This window comes from Chionomys nivalis, chromosome 1 (assembly GCF_950005125.1).
Source record: "Chionomys nivalis chromosome 1, mChiNiv1.1, whole genome shotgun sequence".
In the NCBI taxonomy this organism is placed as follows: Eukaryota; Metazoa; Chordata; class Mammalia; order Rodentia; family Cricetidae; genus Chionomys; species Chionomys nivalis.
In genome coordinates, this window is record NC_080086.1 from 127,558,600 (window position 1) to 127,581,676 (window position 23,077).

At 41.2% G+C, this 23,077-nt stretch overlaps 1 protein-coding gene across 2 annotated transcripts in view; it reads left to right on the top strand.

Annotated features, from left to right (window-relative positions):
* Heatr5b (HEAT repeat containing 5B) overlaps window positions 1–23,077 on the top strand; it is a 77,229-nt gene that overhangs the window by 48,420 nt on the left and 5,732 nt on the right. For both annotated transcript variants that reach the window (XM_057765794.1, XM_057765801.1), the window contains exons 26-33: window positions 3,314–3,382; window positions 6,883–7,062; window positions 12,730–12,967; window positions 13,888–14,142; window positions 15,857–15,984; window positions 18,184–18,328; window positions 19,114–19,380; window positions 20,495–20,719. In XM_057765794.1, coding sequence (XP_057621777.1) covers window positions 3,314–3,382; window positions 6,883–7,062; window positions 12,730–12,967; window positions 13,888–14,142; window positions 15,857–15,984; window positions 18,184–18,328; window positions 19,114–19,380; window positions 20,495–20,719 — 1,507 coding nt within the window. The remainder of the gene's footprint in view (window positions 1–3,313; window positions 3,383–6,882; window positions 7,063–12,729; window positions 12,968–13,887; window positions 14,143–15,856; window positions 15,985–18,183; window positions 18,329–19,113; window positions 19,381–20,494; window positions 20,720–23,077) is intronic.

Genomic DNA, 23,077 nt, shown 5'->3' on the forward strand with positions numbered 1-23,077 from the left:
TGCCCCTGTGTGCATGTGTGTATGTGCTGAGTCTTGATGAGCAGCCTTAGAAGTAAAGCACTTCCTCTTGTGAGCGAGTGAGGAGATGACCCCTGGCGGTAGCCGCCAAAGGGACTAGTGAAGAGGCAGAGTTTAAGAGATCGTTTTTGCTACACTCTAAAAGATGAACTTGTTTTTCCTGATTTCAGACACATCATTAACTAATCCCGCATTATGGGGGAGAGGCGGTGTGAAAGTTGGGAAAAAGTTATACTAGCAAGCAAAACCGAGTCTTTTTTTTTTTTTAACTGAAATTATTCCCAAATTTGGTTCCAGACACACAATATCTTGTCTAAAAGCTTTGTTCAAGCCTGGTGGTGGCGCACACCTTTAATCCCAACACTCCAGGGGCCGAGGCAGGAGGATCTCTGTGAGTTTGAGGCCAGCCTGGTCTACAGAGCAAGTTCCAGGACAGCCAGGACTACACATAGAAACCTTGTCTCAAAACAGACCTAAGTAAACAGATAAATAAATAAAGCTGTGTTCAGGTATAATAGAGTAATCTCTAAACTAGTTAACTAGGGTAAGGAAGGTGCAGCTGTGCTGCAGGTGGCTGTGTACAGTTCTCACTAGAGGGAAGGTGTGTGTAGGAGATCCATCTCTGCCCTCTACAGTCTTTTTATTTAGAAATCATTTCAAATCTTCACGAATATTCCAAAACCATTTTATATCCTTCCCCCATACCTGTCTATTGCTAAATGTGGTCTGCTTGTTTGAAAGCTGACTTTCTTTTCTTCCCTTCTCCCTCCTGTGTCCTCCTCTTTCCACAGACATACATATGTAATGCAGTTTTTTTCTAAATCGTTTCAAAGTAAATTATTTTAGTCATTGTTACCCTTGAGCCACTTGGACTATATTTCTAAAGGATGAGAACAGTGTCTTATGTAATCACAGAAGAGTTATTAATCACTGAAAATTCAATATTGACTCTGCTTTTACTGAGTGTGTCATAATCATTTGTCAGTAGACCCAGTTAACTCGTTTATAGTTGTTGTCCTTCAGTGCCAGTTCACATGCTGTGGTCAGCTGCCACATGTCTGTAGTCATAGAAAGGAACTTCTGAGTGTCTCCCGAAGGCGCAAGTCATAAACAATCCCACACCAGTTTGGAATTGTGATTAATAGGGTGGTATTTATTTAAAGGGGAATAAACTTACAGATCACCGTTCGCTTCGCTAAAGAACTGCGCTTGCAAGGGAGATTTGAAAACGACTCAGAAAAGAGCAAACCACGTGGGCAGAGACTACGCAGGCCTGTGGAGTTTAAATCCACGTAGGGAGGCAAACGATAGGCTGCGTAGGGATTTGAAGTCAATCTGAGGTGTCTAAAGGGAAAATATAAAGAACTGCAGCAAGAAAAGCCACTGCGTGATGATTTATGTTAAACTGCTGGCTCCACGCACAAGGCACAGGCCGCAAGGCATAGGTTGCAGCCGAACTGCCGTCAGGCAGCCCAGCGGGGGAAGGAGGGGTCCTAAAACCAAACATTGGGTGCCAGATGAAGGTGCAAGTCATAAACAATCCCACACCAGTTTGGAATTGTGATTAATGGGGTGGTATTTATTTTTTTATTTTATTTATTTATTTATTTATTTATTTATTTATTTATTTATTATGTATACAATATTTTGTCTACATGTATTCCTGCAGGCCAGAAGAGGGCACCAGACCTTATTACAGATGGTTGTGAGCCACCATGTGGTTGCTGGGAATTGAACTCAGGACCTTTGGAAGAGCAGGCAATGCTCTTAACCACTGAGCCATCTCTCCAGCCCCAGGGTGGTATTTATTTAAAGGGGAATAAACTTTTTTTTTAATTATTTTTATTCTTTTTTAATTAAAATTTCACCTGTCCCCGTTCCCCATTTCCCTCCCCCTCCTCCCAAATATTGCCCCTCCCCCTACTCCCCTTTCCCTATCCCCACTCCTCTTCTCCTCCCCCCACTCCATTCCCCCTCCCTCTCGATACTGAAGAGCAGTACAAATTCCCTGCCCTGCGGGAAGACCAAGGTCCTCCCACTTCTATCTAGGTCCAGGAAGGTGATCGTTCAAACAGGCTAAGCTCCCACAAAGCCAGTTCATGTATTAGGATCGAAACCTAGTGCCATTGTCCTTGGCTTCTCATCAGCCTTCATTGTCCGCCATGTTCAGAGAGTCCAATTTCAACAAAGGGGAATAAACTTACAGATCACTCTCCCAGACAACAGCCCTCTGCGCAATTAGGAAAAAGTCTAGTCGCCAAACCGGAGCAGGAAGTAAAGAGAGCCAGGAGGGAAGTAGCCGCTTTTTAAAAGGGAAAGAGACCACGCCCCAATGGGCTGGTATCTCAGCGGCTATTGGCTGGAGGAGCGGAAGGACCTCCCGCAACAGTCTTCAGACATCCGTGTAAACGGCTTAGTGACTGTTGGTTGAAACCTCAGCTTAAGAACAGATTACATGTAATGTCTTCATTCAGCTCATACAACTTACATTTCATTATCTACCTGAGAATCCATGGCTCTGTGTGTGTGTGCACGCACGTGTGTGCATACGCAAATGCATGAATGGGGTCTCCTTTTACCATAGTTCCCAGGGATCAAACTCAGATTGTCTAGCTTGCTTTTACCTACTGAGCTGGTCTCCTAAGAGCTAATAATTTCGAGCAGCCTTTGAACTTAATTTGAGACAAGTTTCTTAGTGCAACAGTCCCTGCTGTTCTGGAAGTCACTCTATAGACCAGGCTGGCCTCAAAGTCACAAAGATCCTCCTGTCTCTACCTCCTGCATGCTGAGATTAATGACGTGTACCACCACTGCCCGGCCTTAAGCAGCCTTTTAAAGCATTTTTTTGTGGGGTGAAATGATCTTTGAGGTACTTCAGTGCCTCTGAATTTATAATTCCTCAGTTATTTAAAGAAATTGACCCAATTTCTTGATATTTACTCAAGAGATACATAAAGGCTGTTAGAAATATGTTTACAAAATATATATGGCGCCGAGGAGGAAACACAAAAATTGTCACAGTCTTTGGTTATCTTTGATATCATGTGACTCTGTCAGAAAGTCCCATTTACTATGAAACAAAAGCAAAAGAAACAAGATTGCCCTTTGGGCGTAGATTCCATTTAGATTTGATATTGATAACTTCTTGAGAAGCAAAGAAAAATGTAACCATAGTTAATCTTACTGTGATGGAAAGTATTAAGGAGGGGGTGGTAAAGAAGAAAGAAACAAAGATGTGTGTTTGGTGCTTTAATCTCTAGTGACACAAAGTTTATGACTTTGCTCATTTTTCTAGGTGGGAGCTGCCCTAAGACCAGCCTTTTCACAAGATACACCGTCAGATATAATAGCAAAAGCTTGCCAGGTAAGAAGAAAGCAGGCTTTCTATGGCTGCCTTCTATAGTTTCTAAAGGTTTTAGATTTCACTTAAAGAGAGAAAATCAAATTGATTTTCATCTTGGAAATAAAATAATGTTCATTCCTTTTTAATAAAATTTCAAATAAAATTATTCATTCACTCATTTACTTATTTGATGTGTTGGCCGTGTGGTGCTCATGTGGCGGTCAGGACAGCTTGTAGCATGGTTGTCTCCTCCACTGTGTGGATTCCCACTGAGATCATTGTCTTGACAGTGGGCACCTTTACCAGATGAGCCATCTTCCCCCACACCTGCTTTGCTTTTGTGTTCAATAGGAAATGTAAGGTAGTCGGTGTTAATCTCATCCCTTTTCCATCATAGCTCAGGATTTGGCTTTGGATACTTTCGTACATTATCTCCAAGTGAATGTACCTATGACTATCATAAGGGGAACTAAAATAAACATAAGATACCAAGACCTGTAGTAATGGAAGAACATAACAGTTAAGTATAAACTGGTGGGGTGGTGAGTAAAAAGGAAGGAATTGCTTAGAAGGTTCTGGTTTGTTGGTGAGATTAACTTCACCTTAAAAGCTTTTAACCAGGGTGATCCTTAGACAGGCAGGAAAAAGCCTCACGTGTAGAACACTTGGGTGTTTGCGTGAGCCAGCAAAACAGTCAGTTAAAACAGGAGCAGAGGCATGAGCAATACACCCTTAAATATTTCACTTGAGCTTAAAATGTATAAATGGATGTTCACTTGCTTGGTGTGAAGCCAAAGTCTTCTCTGATTATGGTTTTGTTGAATCATCACTACATTATCTTTCCTTGTAAACAAATCCATAAAACATTTCTTACAATTTCTAGGTATAAACTGTTTTCAAAAACTCATTTATATTTTTTATTTTTGTGTGTGTATGCTCGTACATGCATGGGTGCCCACAGTTGCTAAAAGAGAGTATCAGATCACGTGGACATGTAGTTAAGGACAGTCGTGAACTTCCTGCCGTGGGTGCTGGGAACCACACTCTAGTCCTCCATAAGAGCAGCAAGAACTCTCTTAACCCCTGAGCCATCTCTCCCGCCTCCACAGCAGTGTTCTCAACCTTCCTAATGCTGTGGTCCTCTAGTACAGCTCCTCTTGTTGTGCTGACCCCAACATAAAAGTATTTTCATTGCTACTTCATAACTGTAACTTTGCTGTTGTTGTGAATTGTAAATATTTTTGGAGCTAGACGTTTGGCAAGGGGTTGTGACTCACGGGTTGAGAACAGCTACCGTACACCCTTTAGAGTAGAAGGTACTTAGTTAGGGTTTTTGCAAGGAAAGCTTAGCACCAAATTTCTGATTTTCGCAGATTTGCCGGACTTTTAGTTACATTTCAACAAAATTTCAGAAAAATATTGTATCTCTCCAGTATGTTTCGTTTCTTTATAAATCAACTTCTTTGTTCCTTTTGACACTTGTATTATATTACATATAACTTTGAACTTCCTATTTGCAGAATTATTTTGGTTGACAACTTATTTTGTCAGAAGCATGCCCTTAATAAAGATCTGTTTTTAAGTGTTCTAACTTTTATTAAACTTAGTTTTCAGTTTTTCAGTTTTTGATAATACATTTTTTGTTGTTGTTGTTGCTTTTTTTTTTTTTTTTTTTTTGGTTTTCAAACTAACGGATCCGCCCACCTCTGCCTCCCAAGTGCTGGGACTAAAGTGCCACCACTGAAAATAAGATTTTTAAGTGAATAAACTTACCAATGCGAGTATTTAGCAAAGTTTTTAAGGATTTTAAAGGAACACAAGTCCATTAGCCATGTTGAATCCTGAATACTCCAGAGTGCCAGAGTGGTTTTGTTTTGTTTTTGTGATCTACTTGACAGCAAAATGCGAGTCCTTGTCTGCACCTGAAGCCAGCTGCGGTTTTAGTACTGACTCGCCTCTGAGAGCGGCACCTAATGAACCCCTATGAGAAATGTCCCCGGTGTGGTGCCGGCCCAATCCTTCTCACACGTGCTCCCTAATGAGGGTCCTGCGCCTTTGCCCCTTTCACCCAGAAGTTGTGGGTTGTAATCATAGTTGTCAAAGGTGGCCCTGTCTAGGCCTCTTCCCGGATGACATCCTTGTCTTGACTTCAGCGTCTGTCCTCATGTGGTCGTTTTCTTTATTTTCCTGGGTTTCAATTTATTTCTGTTGTTCCACTTGCTTTTTAAGTATACCAACTTCCTCTGTTGTTTGGATGTTAGGCTTTTAAGATATTCTCTCCCAAGCCAGGTGGTGGTGGTACACATCTTTAATCCTAGCACTCGGGGAGGCAGAGGCAAGTGGATATCTGTGAGTTCAAGGCCAGCCTGGTCTACAGAATGAGTTCCAGGACAGACAGGGCTACACAGAGAAACTCTGTCTCAGAAAAAAGAAAAAGAAACAAATGAAAAGATATTCTCTCCCTAAACAGATCTGCCTCATAATCTTACTTTAGTTATGGCCTTTGTGGAGAAGTTTCTAATCTTGCTCCTGGAATCTAGAGCAGAGTTCCCCACTCTCTGCTGAATGTGTGTCCACAAGTCTCTCAGTGAACATGCTGGCGGCTGTCCACTGGACTCCTAATTCTTATCCGTGTTTCTGACATCTTAGTGCTTCCAGCAACGGCGTCGCTTTCCAACGGTTCTTCCAAGCCAGGAGCTTTGACAAAATCCAACAGTTTGCTTCTCTACTCTTTTGTGCACCTCTCTGTCTTAGACCCTAACTAAATCATATGCACACCCGCTAATTTTTGTTTCCACATTCCTCTTGAGCACCTCATTTTATTCCCAGTTCCATCCATGTAATTTCTGTCTTATGCAGTGTTGTATTAGACAGGTAACTGAACGTGCATCCTCTTTATTGTCCTGTATATGGTTCTCCTAAGGCATAAACCTAAAGCCAAAGATGCTTGTCAAAGATGACTCAGGATTCTTAGAAATTCGTGGCCATCACCTGATTTTAGCACATAGGATATTTAGACTTTGTCCTTTCTGACCTCAGCTTTCCTGATCTTCCTTTTTCCCCCATTTAGCATTCCTGTGTCTTTACACACAAACTGTCCTGACTTCTAAGATCATCACGTGTAAATTGCAGTCATAAACTCGGTGGTTTTCTTTTTCCCTTTTTAAAAAGTCTTTCACAATAGCTAGCTTGATAATTTGCTAATGATAAATATTTTATTGAAGAAGTTTTCAAGACTGAACTACTTTGGGTAGAAAACCACTTGTTTTAAAATTTTTGTTAAATAGTGAAAACATAGAATCTGGGCATGGTGGTACAAACTTTTAATTCTTGCATTTGGGAGATGAGTTCAGGGCCAGCCTGTAGTGTATGGCAAAACCCTGTCTCAGACAGACAGACTCAATGCTACTTTCCTGTCCACGGAGGGACAGACCCCTGTGCATGGATATGATGAAGCCCCCTTCCCTCTCCTCCTGCAGAGTACTCTCCATGCACAATAACTGTAAATGTCCCTTGGCCAGGTGTGCAGCACGTGGATCGGAAGTGGCGTTGTCAGCGATCTCAATGATCTCCGTCGGGTCCATAACCTGCTCGTTTCGTCTCTGGACAAAGTTCAGGCGGGAAAGGGATCTTCTAGCCAACTGTACCGAGAGAGTGCCACCACCATGGAGAAGCTGGCTGTCCTCAAGGCATGGGCAGAGGTAAACATGGCCTCTTACACCTCACCATCCTGTATCCCTGGAGAATCTTCTGGGCATTAAAACTGGCCCTTGACATGGAATGCTTTCTTAAAATCTGTGGATGAGTCTTTTGTGAAGCTCTGTCTTACTATGTGTGGTGGCACACACCTGTAATTCTGGCAGGTGAGGCTGAGGCAGGAGATTACCATGCCAGGGCCATTCTTGGGCTTCTTAGCAAGTTCTAAGACAGTCAAAGGCACAAAATGAAATCCTGTCTGAAAAATACAAAGCAAAATCCTTTGTCTTAAGAAAGGGTTATTTAGCCGTGTGGTGGTGGCGCATGCCTTTAATCCCAGCATTTGGGAGGCAGGGGCAGGCGGATCTCTGTGAGTTCGAGGCCAGCCTGGTCTACAAAAGCTAGTTCCAGGACAGGCTCCAAAGCTACAGAGAAACCCTGTCTCAAAAGAACAAAATATGAAAGGTTCATTTATTATAGGGGAAAGCACAAAAATATAAATAATAGAAAATATTTTATGCTAAGATTCTTTTATTTAATTAATTTTAAGAAACTTGGTTTTTTTTCTTTGTTTGTTTTTGGGTTTTGGTGTTTTGAGACAGGGTTTCTCTGTGTAGTTTTGAATCCTGGAACTCACTCTGTAGACCAGGCTGGCCAACTCACAGAGATCCATCTGTCTGTCTCTGCCTCCTGAGTGCTGGGATTAAAGGTGTGCACCACTACTGCCCAGCTTAGTTTTGTTTTTTTTTTTTAAGTAGTTGTTTTTAAAAACCTGTTTCATTTCCACAGCTACTGTGTATGTGTGTATGAGAGAGAGAGAGAGGTACACACACGTGTATGTGGGCACTTCTTTATAAAATTGCATCATTTTACATTCCCTTTTCTAAATTTTCCAGTTGCTTTTGAATTATCACTACCTGCCCTCCAGTGTTTGTATTAACTGATTTCTTTCTCTTCCGACTCAGTCCATTTTAAAGATTTTTTTACTTTATGTATATGTGTGTTTTGCCTACATGTATGTATATGTACCACGTGTGTGCGACTACATGATAGAGGCAAAAAGGGGATCCTCTCAAACTGAAGTTATGGGTGGTTGTGAAGCACCAGGTGGTGCTGAGAACCAAGCTCAGGTCCTCTGCAAGAGCAGCAGGTGGTTTTAACTTGTGAGCATCTCTCCGGCCATCCAGCATGTGCTCCCTGTGCCTGTGGTAAACAGCTGAGCAGCAGTGCTGCCTCAGGGTGTGTGGTACTCAGTAGATAAAGGATGCTGGGCTTTGGAAGGGGTGACCTCTGTAGTCAGTGTAGATAAAGGATGCTGGGCTTTGGAGGGGGTGACCTCTGTAGTCAGTGTAGATAAAGGATGCCGGGATTGGAGACGGACAGACATGGACTTATTCCTTCATAGAAAGAAAATGTAGAGTTCAATGAGATATCATAAAAATTATGTTTTTCCAATTTAGGCTATAGATCAAGTTATCTTGGGATCCTGTACTTCTTACTCTGATAGTATTTTAGTAAAATAATGGTTTTTGCTTATTTTAGTAAGATGATTGTTTTTATTTATAAAGTTTTAGTCTCTTTGAAATTAATGCAAATCTGACTTTATTTTCTGTTAAAATTTATATTAAAAATAAAGTAAGAAAAGATACTAGTTAGTGGACTTTATTTTTTAAAAATAAACCCCACAAAATGAGTCCTTCAATCTCAAGTGCATGCCGTGTACGCTGCGATAATCACTAAGGGCCTTTTATGGCAGCAGCAGGTCCTCTGCACATTTGCATGCTGTACTTGGTGGACCTGCTGGGACAGCGGCCAGTGTGCAGTGTGAAGAACATTAGCTACTGAGTCAGCGGCCCTGGAACACGTCCTATCTCAAGGTTTACCATCTGTGTGACTTCCTCAAATGACAGTTGGCTCCCAGCCTCAGTTTTGCCATTAAAACGTGGGAATAAACCTTTTATAAGCCATTCTTTATAACAGTTCAAAGCATTGCGCCTGGCACTGAATCAGAATATCACATAACAAAGTTAATAATATGCATTTATTTGGAATTCTTTCTTATTTGGGGGTAATTTGTATTGCTTTCACAATTTGTACCTCAAGCTTTGAGTTCCCTGCCGTCTGGGAATTCTTTTACCACTCATTTCCCCTCTCCACTTTCTCAAACAGCACGTTATTCTAGGTCTCTCTACTCAAGACCTACTTTTACTTCTGTTTTTTCATTCAGATAACTTGTTTTCCAACTCCTCCAAGTCTTTAGCTTTATGTAAACTGTGTGACATTGTGTGATACCTGCCTATTCAAAACTTGTTTGGGGAGGGGCTGGCAAAATGTCTCAGAGGTTAAAAGCATTGACTGCTCTTTTAGGGGTTCTGAGTTCAATTCCCAGCAACCTTATGGTGGCTCACAACCATCTTTAATAGGATCAGATTCCTTCTTCTGATGTGCATGAAGACAGAACACTCATATACATGAAATACATGAATAAATAAATCTTTAAAAAACTGATTTCTTCACATTAATATTTATTTTATTTTTAATTTTTATGCATATAAATGGTTTTTTCATGCATATATGTATGTATGCCATGTGCGCGCCTGTTGCTCTGCACAAGTAGCAAGTGCTCTTAATTTTAGAGCCATCTCTCCAGATCCATTTGTCTTTTAACATTAACATTAGGAAATGTAGTGTAAATTAAATTAGATATCAGTGTAAAGGACTATGTGCAGTACTTGCTATTTTATCCATAATGAACATATGTGCTACAACTAGTTTTAAAATTATTAAAATTTTGTTTTAATCTGGGACTGTTATTTCCCTTTCTCCACTCTGATTTATCCAATAACATATTATGTAATATCAGCTCTGGAGCAGGATAGTAAAGAACAAGAGAGATGTACTGTATTTACTTAGCAAGCCAAACTCAAAACAAGGAGATGAAGCAGAACGTGAGGAGTGCTACCATAGAAATGCAGAATTCTGAAGAGTGCAGGGCACGTGAGCTCAACGGTAGGCTCAGAGCTGGAAACTCAGAGGAGAAGAGTATTCACAGTCAGCGTCTGTGTGAAGAGACCTCAGAAGTCCATGCTTCAGTAATCCCCCTCCTGGACCCTCACATCTCCATGCTGTGTCCTTTGCCTGTATTCTTCTTTCTTTCTGCACTGCCCCCCATTCCTCATCCCTTGAAGTCTTGTGAAAGAATTCCAGTATCTTCACCTCCTTTGTTATCCCTCCGTTGAGATTACTTCCACTAATGCTGTGAGCAGCGATGATTCCAATCACCAGCCACCTTCAGAACCTGTCTTACTTGACCCCATAGCTCGTGCTTCTACAAGTGTACAACCACCACCACAAAGCTCTCCACACTTCTCTTGAGAGCCAGGAGAACATTTGTTATCACTGACCCTGGAGTTCCTTTTATATTCCTTTTCTCTGAGAAGACAAGAAATAAGTTCACAGATACGTTTGCTTACCACGTTATTTGTAACACCAAGAGGTAAAGATCCTTTGCTGAATGTCTTTATGGTGTGTGATTGCCTGGGCTAAACAATCAGAAGAAAACATGAGATTAGTTCAACTGTAGGGAAATTTGTGGACTTATTATGGTCTATGCAGTGCAGCCATTAGGGTATGAATATGAAGACTGAGAAAAATTGCATATTAACTGATAAAATTGAATAGAAAGGTCTCTGTACAGCAAAATTATGGCTTACAAAGACAGAGCATGAAAATGAGAATTGGAATTATGAGACATCTCAGGCTCGTATGTTCTAATTGTTTGTTTGTTTTGCAGTAGTATATCACTGTGTATCCCTGGCTAGCCTGGAGCTCAGTCTTTATATAGACCAGGCTGCCTCAGACTCATAGGATTTTCTGTCTTCAGCAATGTTTTACTTCCCCAACCTCTTAGAACACATTTATGAAAATGAAAGTTGTGGACAAATATGTATGTCTGACATAAAAATCCCTGCAGTGACTCTCCTTTCTTGTGTCTTTATGTCTTTACCATAAAGACACATATGTCTTTATGTCAGGCAAAAGCCACAGTTTCCTACTTCCCTGCTCTTGTTCTCCCTGATCCTCCTGCAGACCTGTGAGAGTGAACGTTTGTCCTTGAATACTCTGCCTGCCTTTGCTGTACTCTGTGGCTGTGCTCTGCCCTCACGGTGCTCTCCCAAAGATCTGGGCATTCACTTCAGAGCCCCATGTGCTCAGTTGGTGCCAGACACCGGGTGCGCTATGGCAGGAAAGGTGCCACGTGTACAAAGTTTGGGACTTCTAAGTTTACCTTTTTCATTCTTTCTTTACGTTTTACTGTTGTTTGCTGTTTAAGACAGTGTCTTGTTATGTTACCCAACTGACCTCAGATCCATTTTCCCCTCAGCTTCCCAAGATTACAGGCATACACCCAGCCTAGAAATAAACTTTAAAAATTCTTTTAGAAAAATGTTTTTCAGCATTTTATCATTCCTTTATCATAGAAAAAGTCGATATTTTTGTCTTTGTTACCTTAGTTCCTAGCACAATAACAAAGCAAGGTACCAACTAAGGATTCAAATGAAATTTTGGTTATATTTATAGTGTTTATTGGATACTTTCTTAAAATGTCAGTATGATATCAAAGCTGAGGTAGAGGGCAATCTTAAAATGATGGGAAATGTGTGTGTGGTACACCCCAATGCATAAGAGACAGGAGCAGGTTGAGCTCTATGAGTTTGAGGCCAGCCTGGTCTACATAGTAAGTTACAGGCCATCTAGAATAAAACAAAGCCAGAAAAAAAAAAAAAGCCCAAAAAACCCACCTCCGGGAAACATGAATGTGGTGTTTATAACCCAAGCAGCAGTGTCTACTCTAGAATGTTGTTAGTTGCTCTGTGTGCTCTGTCTTCTCACTGTGTGAGTGAGTGTAAGGGAAGCCTTGCCCAGCAGGAGCTTGCTTCCACAGCAGACACAGGAGCAGTGCTGTAGAGTGGAGAGTTTTCAGGGCGTTTGTGTAGTATAGTTGTTTTATTCCTTACCCCCGTTTCCCAGCTATGCATTATCAGTTCCCCAGAGCCTGAACATGAGGACAAAAATAAACTCAACAAGGAAGTACCCTGAACATGCTCTAGGAGAGTTGGTATTACATGCCTTTTTAAAACGTCCACAAACTACAAAGGACACAGATAATACATGTGACCAGTATATCATATTCTTAGATTGCCTATCTGTTGTAATTACAAGATTGCTAAGTATCATTTAAGGCCTGTGTAGGAGGCAGATTGGGGGATATTTATGGATATCCTTTCCCTGACCACCTCCCTTCTCAGCCCATTTCTTTGAAGACTGTTTTATTCTGTAGTAAGCCTGGGAAAGAGGCAGTAGACAGGAAGTTATGCTCTATGCTGGGAAAAAGGAGGCTTTGTAAAATGGAGCAAGCATGCCAGAATAACTCAGAGACGCCTACTTAAGGGACATGGTGTGAGAGGAATAGTCAGAAATCAGATCACTTAAAATGCTTCTGAAACAGGAGATAGAGTTGCTCGCCAGTGCTTATCAAGATTTCATAAAGTTATATACTTTCTAGTACCCACACCGAATTCCCCTTGATCATTTAACTGCGTAATTATAACAATTTAAGAAACCCAGTTTTTATCTGATGCCTTATTTTCAACTCATGAATGTCTTTCTAGGTATATGTGGTTGCAATGAATATTAAAAAAGAAGCAGAATCAAAACCAAAGAAGGCAATTAAAAATCCCGATGATGATGAGGACGACTATAGTACCATAGATGAACTTCCGCCAGATAGTTTAATAACCCTGGTACAGCCGGAACTGCCCACGCTAAGCCGCCTGTGGCTGGCAGCACTGAAAGACTACGCACTTTTGACTTTACCAGCTGAATTTTCTAGCCAGCTTCCCCCAGATGGTAAGTATTAGATGCAGTAGTTTGCTCTTATGGAGTTCAAACTAATATTAAACCAAATGAACTTGGCAGAGGCTAGTACCAACAAAACATAATAACATCTTCAAATCCGATTCTGTAAACTTGAACTTGGCATTGTTTCATTTAGAGCATGTCCTTCCTACCGACTTCGTTAATTCAGGCTATGACCAGGGAGCGTGTTAGCTGAAGCAGAAACGCCCTGACAGCTGCAAATAGGGCACTCTGAAGAGCTAGGAAACCACCAGTGCCCACGCCACGATGAAGTGCGCTGCTGTGCGGCCCGATGCCCTAGTTTCATGGCAATCCTACTTGAGCCATAAGCTGTGTTCCTAAAAATTCCTCCTCAAAACCTCATTCTTCCAAGCTGGCGAGATGGCTGCTCTTCCAGAGGTCCTGAGTTCCATTCCCAGCAACCACATATTGGCGCGCAACCATCTATAATGAGATCTGGCGCCCTCTTCTGGCGTGTAGGCATACGTACCAGCAGCACATTGTATGCATAATAAAAAAGTAAATCTTAAATCAATAACCCATTCTTTCTCTCAGATATTTTGATGACAATGATTGAGTCCCTTTTGTTTTCCTCCCTTCAGGCACTGTGACAACTCACAGTGTTGCAGCGGAAATGGGAGGTGGGAGGAAGGAAAGGGTGGAAAACAGACTGAGAGGGCCTCTGTTATGGTGAAGACAGACAGCAAAGAGGAAGTCCAGCCTGTCCCTCCAAGGAAGAACAGTATGAGGATGCATGGTGTCCCTGGTAGCAGAGAGGAGAGGCTGAAAGGCGGGCATCAGGAGGGACAGGCCCCCAGCTTAGCTGTGGAGGAGCCCTTTGGTTGGGGAGGAGCTTGTTGCCAGAGCACACTTTTGAAAACAATGTTTTTACTGATTTGATTGTTTCACAGGTGGAGCATTTTACACTCCCGAGACCATCGATACTGCGAGACTTCACTACCGGAACTCCTGGGCCCCGATTCTCCATGCGGTGGCACTTTGGCTAAACAGCACAGGATTTACGTGTCCAGAGTCCACAGAAGCGGCAGCAGTGTCTGGTATACAAAAACGCTCTCCAGCTGTCGGTGTAAACCAGGTGCCAGCAGCCATGGCTTCTGCTAAGCCCTTGCCAGAAGTTAACCAAGACAGAATGCACCTGATCCTAGGTGGGTGTCCCCATGATGCCTTGCAGGACTGCCACTCAAGAGCATTTGTAGCTTTCTCTGTAACACTGTGGGAGTTTGCACAGGACAACTCAGAGAAAAAAATAAAAGGACCGTTTCAGCTCCACTTAGAAGCTAACTGAATTTTAATCTGAAAATTAATTTAAAACTACTCTAAAAGTTTAGCCTTAGTATTCAGTCACAGAATATTGAATTTTTTTAATGTATTTTTTTTAATTTTATATTCATTCGTGTTTTGCCTGCATGTATGTCTGTGGGAAGATGTTAAATCCCCTGGAACTGGGGTTACAGACAGTTGTGAGCTGCCATGTGGGTGCTGGGAATTGAACCTGGGTCCTCCGGAACAGTAGTCAGTGCCCTTAACCGCTGAGCCATCTCTCCAGCCCCCACAATATTGAATTTCAAGAAAAAAGAGGGGTTTTTATTCAACATACTTTCTTTATACTGGAATTTAACAGATTATCTAATGAAGAAAAAACTGATTAAGCAATTTTTAATTTGTAAGTATTCTTTTATTATTTAAGTATTTATATATTCTGAAGGAACTTTGGTGGTCTCATATTTTCTGGAAGAGGAAAAGAAGACAATAGTAAGGTGTAATTATGGAATTTGTTGGAACTTACAAAGCCGTAGCCTTACATTGAGCACTTGTTTTGACAAGTCTTGTGTGTAGCCTGACATTTAAAAACCTTGTATATGGGGCCGGGAGGTGGTGGCACACGCCTTTAATCCCAGCGCTGGGGGTGGGGTCACAGGTGGATCTCTGTGAGTTCGAGGCCAGCCTGGTCTACAAGAGCTAGTTCCAGGACAGGCTCCAAAGCTACAGAGAAACCCTGTCTCAAAAAACAAAAAAGCAAAACAAACAAAAAAAAAACTTAAAAAAAAAAAAAAACCCTTATACATGGCCTGAAGAGATGGCCCAGTGGTTAACAGTACTTTCTGCCCTCACGGGGCCTGAGCTCATCCCCAGCACCTACATCAGGTGGCCTCCAGATGCTGTAACTCCAGCTTCATTTGATCTGACCTCATTCTGTGGACTCTGCAGGTGTGTGCACTCACATGGATAAACCCACACACAGATATACAGAATTAAATCTTTAAAAATTCATGTAAACAAAATTGTTGAGCAACTCTTTAATGAAAGTAGTGAAACACTTATTCTTTTTTATATTTTATTTTATTTTTTTAAAAAAGAAAACAAACTATCTTTTTTTTTTCCATTTTACATACCAATCCTTGTTCCCATTCCCTCCCCTCTTCCTATTCACTTCACCTTCCCCCCTTCCACCCCCCATCCACTCCTCAGAGAGGGTTAGACACATTGCTTTGGGGAGGATCCAAGGCCCTTCCCACTATATCTAGGCTGAGCAAGGTATGCTTTTTGGGAACCCATTCTTTTTGGATGGATACTTATTTATTCTTAATGTATTATACTTTATTAATTCTAGAATTTGAAATGAAGTATGTTTATAATCAGCTACTAAGAGGCTGTGCATACCTAATTTGAATATTAAACCAAATGCAGGCTACAACCTTTGGTTGTCTTTGTCTGCTTAGCCTAGAAAACATTTTAATTCTTTGATATTAATAAATATGTAGTAATCTGGGAAAAATGAAGAACAATATAGTATCAAAGTAACGCAAGTGTTTTGTGTTAAAAAAACAAACAAACATGTTTTTTCTTTGTGCATTCCAGGTGTGAGTATACAGTTTCTTTGTTCCCCTCGGCCTGAGGAGCCCATTGAACATGTCACAGCATGCCTGCAGGCCTTACACACCTTACTGGGTTCTCCTTATGCACGAATCCACATTGCAGAGGATCAGGTACAGTGTGTTTCTATAATGGATAATTGTGTGCTTTGTCGTTATCTTATACTTTGGAATAAATTTCTCACATTGGAAATAAACATTGTATATTACTAACAAGATTGTATAACCAATGCCAGTGTAAAGGGTTTTGTTGCCAGGCGGTGGTGGCGCACGCCTTTAATCCTGGCACTCAGGAGGCAGAGGCAGTCCAGACTGTGAGTTCGAGGCCAGACTGGTCTACAAGAGCTAGTTACAGGCCAGGCACCAAAGCTACAGAGAGACCCTTTCTTGAAAAACCAAAGAAAAAAAGAAAAGGGTTTTGTCTGTTGGATGCTACATGGAGCTATGCAATAGTTAGATGCTATCAATGCCTTCTTAACCTCACAGCTCTGGGAATAATGAGTCAGGAGGTGGGCACTCCAACAGTGTGATACAGAGTGAAGGACAACTTATCAGGGGAGAGTAATTGAAACAGATCTTAGAAAGGAATTGCCAAAGAGATGAGTTTGCCTCTGAGAAACAGGACAAGTTCAAGGGTACTGCAGTTATTTACTATGGCTGATATAAAACAGGCAGAAGGCATCGGATGGATCTGGGAGATTCTGTAAAGGCCAAATTATGAAGACTTCTTTATGACATGCAAAGGAATTTGAATTCTATTTTGAAAGTAAAAGTAAATGATTAAATATTTAAAGAGAAGAGTGTTTAATTTTGTTTGAAAGGGTCATGAGAGGCAAATAATGTAACTCAATGAAAACGCAATTGCATAGATAGACAGACAGATAGCTGTAGAAGGATTTCACAGTCAGTCTTGTGGAGGTCAGTTTCTGAGATGTGAGAAGAGAAGCATGGAGATCAGTTAGGAGGCTCTCTACCCAATTTTCCAAAGACTAGTATTCTAGAGAACCTGAATAAAGCTGCAAAGAGCCCATATTGGGAACATGAGGATAAGCAACACTTACAATTGGAAAAGAGGGAGCTAGATTGGAAGTGGGGACCATTGATGAGATAGGAGTAGAGCAGAAGACAGCTGCTACTGAGGGCAAGAAAGGCCTTTCAGGAGGACAGTGTGGACGGGAAGAGTATGACAGGAAGATACAGACCTGTATCAGAGGACAGAGGAGGCCTTTGGGAACACTAAGTGTTGTAATAAGCGCTGTGGGGCTGCGTCTCCGGCACCCGGCCGCCCGCATGGCTTATGCCCCAAAATAATTACACGGAAACTGTATTCTTTTAAATACTGCCTGGCCCATTAGTTCCAGCCTCTTATTGGCTAGCTCTTACATATTGATCTAACCCATTTCTGATATTCTGTGTAGCCCCACGAGGTGGCTTACCAGGGAGATCTTAGCCTGTGTCTGTATGGAGTGGGAGAATCATGGCGACTCCTTACTCGGCTTCTTTCTCCCAGCATCCTGTCTGTTTACTCCACCCACCTAAGGGCTGGCCTATAAATGGGCCTAGGCAGTTTCTTTATTATTTAACCAATGACCTTCCTCCATCAACTAAGTAAAGTCTCGAGCATTCAGTTACAGTGAGGAGGGTGGCCTGACTGGAGAGGCACAGGTCCTCACCAATTCCTGGAAGTCTTCTAGGATAAGAGAAGGAAACATGGGGAAAGATGAAACAGCCTTGGATTTTTTTCTTTGCACTCTGGGGATTGGATTCAGAGCCTCCTGCATGCTGAGCAAGCACTTACCAACCAAGCAGCACCCTGAACTGTAGACAGTCTGTATCTTGAGAGAAGAAGGGAGAAAAGTTTTGACTGAATTAAGTTCTCTCCTCTATGTTTTAATTTGAGGCAAGCTTATTGTATCAATTAGATGTGGGAAATTGTAGAGGCTTAGGCTCCAAGTGCTCCTGAGGTGAGTAGAACACACCAGTAACTCCTCCTAGGTGGGCGGTTATGAACGTCTGTGACACTGAACTCTAGCAGTAGCAGTAGCGCAGGTGTTTTATTCCAGTAGGAGAACAATAATATCTGGGTATCAAACTTTTAAATATTTAAATACTAGCCATTTGTTGCTTGAAAATCTTAAGGGGTAATGTGTGACCTCTGAATTTTATTTGTATATTTTCTTTTGTTATATAGTCCTATATATACATTTTAGTTATAAAATTACTTTTGCATGTCTATTTTCTCAGATTTTAATAATATATATCTAGCTTTTGAAATCGAAATAAACTAAATACGTTTGTATTCATTTATAATAGCTGATTGGTGTTGAGTTGCTCAGTGTCCTGCACCGCCTGCTACTGACCTGGAACCCACCCTCCATCCAGCTGCTGGTCACTGGGGTTGTGCAACAGATTGTCAGGGCTGCCCAAGATTATTTACAGGAGAAGAAGAGCACCCTAAGTAAGCGCTGGAAACCGCACTGACTTGCAGCAAACCTTCTTTGTTCCCCAAAGCTTGGGTGGTTTGTTCATATGTACGGGTGTTGTATCTGCATATGTGTCTGTGTAGTGCATGCATGCCTGGGGCCCACAGAGGACAGAAGGGTGCTGGGTCCCTAGAACTGGAGTCACAGATGGTTGTGAGCTGTCACCTGGTCCCTAGAGTTGGAGTTACAGATGGTTGTGAGCTGTCACCTGGGTTCCAGGAATCAGGCCCAGGTCCTCTGGATGAGCAGCCAGTGTTCTTAAGCACTGAGCCATCTCTGCAGCCCTGTACTCCTAATTTTGTAATGCTAGGATGCCAGGCATGATGGGGCGTGCCTATGATCCCAGCATTGGGGAGGTAGAAGCAAGAAGATCACAAAGTTCTAGGTTTATTCTCCACCTTATAGCAAATTCAAGATCAGCTTGGCCTAGAGACCTGTCCCAAAAACTTAAAATTAAAAAAAAGAAATTGCTAATTCTAGACTTCTTCCATTCAAAGGTGTCGATTTTATACGATTCAACCTAGCATGTTTGTTATTTCTGTTATGAAATACAAAACTAATAAAAAGCCTAGTATTGATTTTCCAGGTGAAATGGACTGCCCATGGCTTTCAAGGAGCTTTATCTACTCAGGACATTGTACCAAGAAGGACATGGCACCATTTACACATTTACTTAGAAACCTTTTGGAAATAACTTAAATGTATTTATTATTTTATGTCTATTTTTTCTGGAAATTTCATCAACTTTATCTTTCCTTAGATGAAGAGGATATGGAAAAAGAGTCCTGTCCTGCACTAGGAGAAGGAGGTGACAGCGGTGGCCTCATTCCTGGGAAGTCCCTTGTGTTTTCAACCATGGAGCTGCTCATGTTCATTTTAGTACGTCATATGCCACACCTGAGTGCTAAGATGTCGGACTCTCCAAGTCACATCACCCCCAAAACTCGCCTGTCAGAAGAAAGTGCTCGTTTGGTGGCAGCCACGGTGGCCATTCTGTCTGAGCTGCCGTCCCTTTGCTCGCCGGCCGGTACGGTATTGGGAGTGTACTACCATGGGCAAAGATGGCTTTCCTGCATCTTAATTTAGGTTTCTTTTCTTCTTAAATCTCAGGTGTTAAATGTGAAGTTTTTAAAAGGTTACTTTACCTATAAGAGCCTAGGAAAGACTAAAGTTTCTAAAACTAGCAACCTAAGGTAGCCTTGTCAGAAGTCTGTTAGAGAGAGGACCAGGCTGTAACTCAGTGCTGGACAGCTGGACAGTATATGCAAGGTCCCCATCTTGATTTTGATCCCCAACACAACAAAACAAATCAAAACTCGAAGACTGAGGGAAGACTGGAAGTCAATGGGAGGAATGACAGCTGCAATTGTGAGTGCCCCGGGAGATCAGAGCATGTCTGAAGAGAGTGACAGTCACCCTCAAGGACACTGAAAACTGTCTTATGGACTAGACTTTCAGTTTGGCAGTAAAAGTAGTACCAGAAGGTATGTGGCACCTTTCAGCACAAGCAGACCCCTCTGACTCTGACCTGGCAGTTGTGGAAACAGGGATTTCTCCGTCATGGTCGCTCCATAGGCGCTGCACTGGAGGGCAGTTCCTGCTGCGATTTTAGGATACTTCCATCCCACATTTGCTTGTCCAGTCGTTTCCTTTATTTTCCTGACTTATCTCGGAATTACTTTAAGACTCACCAGGTTACTCAAAGTATATAGTTAGTGTTCCAGTTTTTCTGTCCTTCCTTCTCATGCTCGTTATGAAGGGCAGGATTAAATACCTCACATTGGAAACAATAAAAACAAGATTCAATTGGAACAAAAAAGAAAATATCACTCTTTAAAAACAGTATGGCACTTTCTTATATTTCAAACTGATTTGTAATGGTAGTAATATAGTAAATTTTGAATAAAATCAAGAAAAGAAATACTATTAAATCACAGTCAAGCCAGGCAGGCATGGTGATGTTGAGGCAGGAGGATTACCTGAGCCCAGAAGTGTGGGACCAGCTTGTGCAAAATGATAAGACCTTATCTTAGGGAGAGGAGAGCACAACAAATTGTTTAAAAACAATTGTGTGTGTGTTGGAAACAGCTGTCATGGGAACTGAAGGTGTTACAAAATAACCTGATTTGTTTTTATTTCAGGCTGTATGACAATTCTGCCCACAATTCTGTTCTTAATTGCAAGAATATTGAAGGACACAGCAATAAAGTCTGCAGACAATCAGGTTCCTCCTCCAGTCAGCGCAGCTCTGCAGGGGATAAAAAGCATCGTGACACTTCCGATGGCCAAAACCGAGGAAACTCAGAAACAGTGGACCGCTCTGATCCGGAGCACGCTCGCCTGCATCCTGGAGTATTCCCAGCCAGGTAGCCGCTTGTCAGAGACTTGAAGGCTTTAATTTCTAGATGGCTGTTCCTTAGTAGATTATTGCTTGAAGACCCTTGTCAGGAGACTGCTGTGTAACACTGAGTCAGCACAAGACAGGTGTCTTACCCCGCCTTCACCTCTAAAACATGAATGCTTCTTCCTGCATTGTGGCTCTAAGGAGTGCTCTTCTTCGTTCCTATGTGTGTTGGTGGGTTAAAAAAAGACAGCATATACCCAGAATGGACATGTATTGATATATTTATGTTTACTGCTTTTTTCCCCGTTTTCTTTTGTCCCCTTTGGAATTTTCTCTCTTTCTCTCCCTCTCTCTCCCCACTCTTTCCTCCTCCTCTTTGTTGTTGTTGTTGTGTTGTTCTTGAAACAGGGTCTTATCATGTAGCCTAAACTAACCTCAAACTCATGATCATTCTGCCTTAGCCTCTTGATTCCTTTTGATTACAGAAACATACCACCATGTCTGGTTATATTTTTTATATCTTTATTTCATGTACGTTGGTGTTTTGCCTGCAAGTTGGTCTGTATGAGAGCATCAGATCCCCTGGAACTGGAGTTACAGACAGTTATGAACTGCCATGTGGGTGCTGGGAAGAGCAGTCAGTGCTCTTACCTACTGAGCCATCACCCCAGCCCCTGGTTATATTTTTGATTACAGCAATATACCACTATGTCTAGCTATATTTTTGATTACAGAAATATACCACCATGTCTGGCAATATTTTTCAATAAAAATAACAAAGTAGGAGCCAGACATGGTAGTGCATGCCTTCTACCATGTCAGAGGCGGGGGGGGGGAGGGGGGGCGGGTGTCTCTGTGCATTCAAGGCCAACCAGGGCCATAGAGTAAGACCTGTCTCCAAAGAAAAAGTAATAAAATAGAAGGTAAAATACTTATGACTATTCCAATATATCCCTAAATATAACTACAATCTTAATACTTAAATATTTTATCATATAATGTCTGTGTATAGAAATAAATACTTTCTTACATTAATACATATCAGTTAATAATGTATATAAATCTGTGTGTATACCTGTATTTTATTGAGCGAGATAGTATTTATGAACAATGTATGGAATTTGTTTATATTTTAATTTATATAAGTAAAAATCTCATTTTATTTCTTGAATAACTTTTTTAGAATTTATATATATTTATATATATATATATATATATATAAACTTCTTATTCACTTTTTGTTTTTCAAGACAGGGTTTCTCTGTGTAACAGTCCTAGCTGACCTGGAATTAGTTCTTACAGACCAGGCTGACTGTGAACTCGCAGAGATCCGCCTGCCTCTGCCTCCCGAGTGCTGGGATTAAAGGCCTTTTCACTCCTTTAACTGACATAACTTTCATCACATGTATTTGCCAGTTATTCTCCTGTCAATGGATAGTTTTTATGATTTCTGATTTTCCCCAATTACAAACATGGTTGTTATCAACACCCTTAAAGATTTGTAGTATATTTTCATGGCACATACATAGAACTGGAAATACGTGTTTTAAAACTTAATTTGATCAAATATTACCACATTTCTGTCCAATGTGGCTTTGGAGGTGGGGCATAATTTCAAAAATAAAACAAACACTTTTATGTTTGTTTTAATTCAAATGAAGTACTTATTTATAGTTTTTTCCCACTTTTCTTCTTTGTTTAACTTTTTCCTCTTACATTTTATTTTTTTAAGAAAATATGAAAACTCTAAAAACAGAATAATAAGGAAAGATTTGCTACACTATTTTTTTTAAACATTTCCACAACCAGGCATTGAGGCCTGTCTGTAACCCCAACCCATGGAGGATGAAGATAAGATCACTGGGCACTCAGGTCCCGCTGAGCTACATATCAAATTCCAGGCCTGTGTCGGGAATGAAGTGACAGGGAAAGGCCATGGGGTATTTGTACAGTGTTTGTATAGCAAGGGAAGCAGGACCCTGTTCAACACAAGAGAAGTCGTATCATAGGGAATTTCCAACTTGGAAATCATGTTTCTTATTTAAAAAATTGAGCTCTTCTACTTTAAATTTGTGTGTATATGTTTATACCCACACAAGGAAATTCTCAAGGGAGCAATGAATCTCTTTAAGAATGCTGCAATACCTTTTTTCTAGAACCTTTGATTTTGAAAGAAATGTCAAGCTTTAATAAGACAGTCCAGAGCAGATGTGTGGGCTGCAGCAGGTCCTCGTCCTACGTGTCGCCCCACATGCTCTGTGACCTCTGGGAAATTCACACCCATTGTGTTTCTCATCTTAGTAACTCTGCTGAATCATTTAAGATTATATTGACATCTTTGTGATACTTTATTCCTAAATACATACATATCCGTACATAT